This window comes from Nicotiana attenuata, chromosome 10, assembly GCF_001879085.1.
Source record: "Nicotiana attenuata strain UT chromosome 10, NIATTr2, whole genome shotgun sequence".
In the NCBI taxonomy this organism is placed as follows: Eukaryota; Viridiplantae; Streptophyta; class Magnoliopsida; order Solanales; family Solanaceae; genus Nicotiana; species Nicotiana attenuata.
The window spans coordinates 30,480,647-30,484,279 of record NC_031998.1 but is presented as its reverse complement, the minus strand read 5'-3'; the positions used below and the strand labels follow the sequence as shown (position 1 = coordinate 30,484,279).

Genomic DNA, 3,633 nt, shown 5'->3' with positions numbered 1-3,633 from the left:
AAGATTTCAAGACTTCACGACTACGTCCCCTAACCCCCCCCCCCCCCCAACCCCCCCAAAAAAAACAGAGAGAGAGAAGCTTCATACCTACAAAATTGAATATCTAATGAACAATGTCCTCCTTGCAATATTCAATCCTTGACAACAGAGACTAATAATGTAATACCCACGTACGAGAAAATCCAAAGATAAAAACAAACGCATAAAAATGAAAAAATAAAAAAGCTTTCCACATGCAACTTACATCCCATGTACATTGGATGTGAAGTTTGAGCCATTACTAGCAGGCACTGTTCCTTTAAGCTTGTTTCTGTCCAGCCGAAGTTCTTGAAGGTATTTCAGATTACCAAGCTCATAGGGCAATTTACCTGTTAATCCGTTGGATTGAAGGTTTCTGCAGAGGCATAAGCAAATTTGAGGAGATAAATGAGCTTAACGGAAGTCAAAAAGGAACTCCACATTTGACAAGAAATACTCAAACTGCACCAACATTTTCATAATATTTGACAAGTTGCCAAGCTCGAGAGGAATTGGTCCTGTAAGCTGGTTAGAACCCAAATCCAAGACCTTTAAGTTTTTCAACAAGCCTATCTCTCTTGGTATTGTACCAATCAGTACATTTCCATGCAAAATCCTGCATATCACCAAAACATAGCATTGAGGCTTTACCAAATATTTTCGACCACCGGATTTAAATATTACTACTACAAGTTTTCCATGTAAAAGAGAGCTTACAGTTCTTGCAAAGAAGAGATTAGATGCAAGTTCGGCGAAAGAAAACCCTTCAAAGAAGCACCAGAAATGTTACTGCAAAATTACAGCGACAATATAAGGCGTAAATGCATATTAGAGGCTCAATTGTGCTACTGTTATGTATCAAAAAAATAATCAAGTAAATTACATCCCATTGACAAAAATCAATAACCCAATAAACACATAGAAATGCTCACATTTTTAAGACATGATCTCGGGCCATAGAGCAAAAAATACCAGACCAGTCACAAGGATCTGAATCTAAGGCATTCCAATTTGAGAATACCAAAAATGGGTCTTCATATATAGCTTCCCTGAAGTTATTTAGAGCATAAACTGTGCAAAAAAAAACAATATCATCAATGCAGTATCTCACACAATAAAAAAAAAGATCTTTATTGAACAACAACATATAACTAACTCCCTACATTGTCCTTAATTATATAATTTAACTTCACAAACCAATCAAATCAAGATCTAAGTATAGAATATCATCAAGTTGAAGTTGATGGTACATACCTTCATTTAATGGAAAAGAAGCATCACATGTCATCGAAAACATTGGCCCAACAGTAACTAAAACTACAAATAAAACCCAATTTCTCATATTTTTTTCTTTTCTTGTGGCAGTCCCCAGAAACACAATAAAGATCAATGCTTTACACAAATCCAGAACTAAAAGAAGCCATCAGAATAACAGTTCTAGACAGAAACAAAAAAAGATAGCCTGAAAGCAAAAGCAAACAGAAAATTACCCAAGTTGGAGAAATGGGTTTATCAAGAAAGAGGAAAAGAGAAAGTATAGGAGCAGCCCAAGAAGGTGATTTTAATAACAGATGACAACGAAGAGACACAAAAAGACAAGTTTTTTAGCTTAAGGATGAATTCAAGATTGTAATGTGTAACAACCCAAGAAAGGAAAGTAGTGGAAATCAGAGAATGAAGTTGAAAGAAAACTACTCTCTAGTGTAGGACAACTAGCAAGTAGAAGAAGACTTGGGCTCAAAGAGAGGTTTGGTGTCAGAAACAGAGACAGTTCATAAGCACAAGAAAAAATATTATGAAAGTAAAAAGAAATCAGACTGAAATGCAGATGCAGAGAGTGAGAGAGAGCGCGCGCGCGGCTGGGGAAAGGAAGTGGTAAAGATACAGAGGAATGTGGGTAATGATTGATGAATGAACTTAATTTCCATTTCTCATATCTCACTAACTAATAGAAATTGGCTATAAAAGTCACTTACTTTGTTTTATAACTAAAAAATTATTATATTGTAACTCAAAAGTCACTCTATCACTTTTAGGGTATTATTAACATTATTTTTCATATTTTTTTTCAGCCCGACCATTTAAAAAATCAAATATCCGTTTAAACCATGACTCGTTCCATGTCCCGACCCATTTTCTCTTATTTCTATTATAAAAGCATAAATATTACTTTGCTATAGTGTATTATATTGGTTCTCAATATAGTTATACTAGATATATACATTGGTTTAAGCAAAGTATTAAATAGAGAATAAGAAATTAATTAACAAACTAGAGGAGTTAAATTTAAAAGTGAAACAAGATAATTAGCAGCATTGAAGTGGAAGAAAGTAAAAAGGATGAAGGAAAAATAAAAAAGTTATTTATGCTTGAAATTTTGACCGAAAAATATTAATATAAGAATAAATTAAAAGATAATATTCTCGATGTTTTAGAACAAGAACCGCATTGCTTATAGTAAAGATAATGTTACTAGAAGACCATTTCTAGTCGAACTGCTTTAATACTTTGCTTAAACCAGTATGTTGAAAACCAAGATAATTAACAGCAAACTAATATTTACGTTTTCTGTAAGAAAAATAAAGAAAGTGGGTTGGGTCAAAGAGCGGATTGAGTCACGGTTTAAATGGATTTTTTTTTTATTGTTTAAATGATAGAGTTGACAAGAGTGGGTTGCTTTAGTGGTGAGCACCTTCCACTTCCAACCAAGAGGTTGTGAGTTTGAGTCAACCCAAGAGCAAGGTGGGGAGTTCTTGGAGGAGAGATGCCGAGGGTCTATCGAAAACAGCCTCTCTACCCCAGGGTAGGGGTAAGGTCCAGCGTATCCCACTGGTGGGATTATATTGGGTTGTTGTTGTTGTTGTTTGAATAATTGAGTTTAAAAGAATATGAAAAATAATATTTAGTATGCCTGGGTAAGGTCCTGCGTATCCCACTGGTGGGATTATATTGGGTTGTTGTTGTTGTTGTTGTTTGAATTAACTGAGTTTAAAAAATATGAAAAATAATATTTAATATACCTTAAATGTGTTGAGTGACTTTTGAGTTACAATGTGCAAAGTATGATAACTTTTCGGTTACAAAACAAAGTAAAATTACTTTCATATAATTTCTATTAATTCGGTAACCTTCTGAGAAATGAACTCTTTCTGCAACTTAAATTTGCTGTATTTTTATTTTTCTTGAACATGTTGTTTTCAAATTTATGGTTCTTTATTCTTTATGAATAGTTAACTTTCAAAAAATAGTAAGACGGGGCATATAATCAGTTAAACATTGTCACCATACGCAACTTAATTTTCTTTAAATGAAAAACTACTATTCTTGTACAAGTATTTCTATTTACAGCTAATTCATCCTTAGATAATTCAGCTTGTTTGAATGGTTGTTACATATCGTTTTATAATGTATCATATTGCATTGTATTGTATTGTTTGATAAATACAATGTTTGGATAAAATGTATCTTTTGCCGTCGTTTCATGATATCATGCACAAAAAATATGAAGAATAAACTTGCAACATTACTAAGAAAAAATAGGATACGAAATAGAATTATTATATAAAAAAAAGTAGGTTAAAGGATAACATATGTATTTAATAATAAAGAAGGACA

The 3,633-nt window shown here is 32.9% G+C and overlaps 1 protein-coding gene across 1 annotated transcript in view; it reads right to left on the bottom strand.

Moving 5' to 3' along the window:
• The window catches only part of LOC109233231 (probable LRR receptor-like serine/threonine-protein kinase At1g63430), a 5,409-nt gene extending 3,460 nt beyond the window's left edge, over positions 1 to 1,949 (bottom strand). Inside the window, exons 1-5 of the mRNA XM_019399022.1 lie at positions 1,273 to 1,949; positions 951 to 1,089; positions 736 to 807; positions 491 to 634; positions 245 to 394 (exon numbers count right to left, since the gene is read on the bottom strand). Coding sequence (XP_019254567.1) covers positions 245 to 394; positions 491 to 634; positions 736 to 807; positions 951 to 1,089; positions 1,273 to 1,360 — 593 coding nt within the window. The 5' untranslated portion in view covers positions 1,361 to 1,949. The remainder of the gene's footprint in view (positions 1 to 244; positions 395 to 490; positions 635 to 735; positions 808 to 950; positions 1,090 to 1,272) is intronic.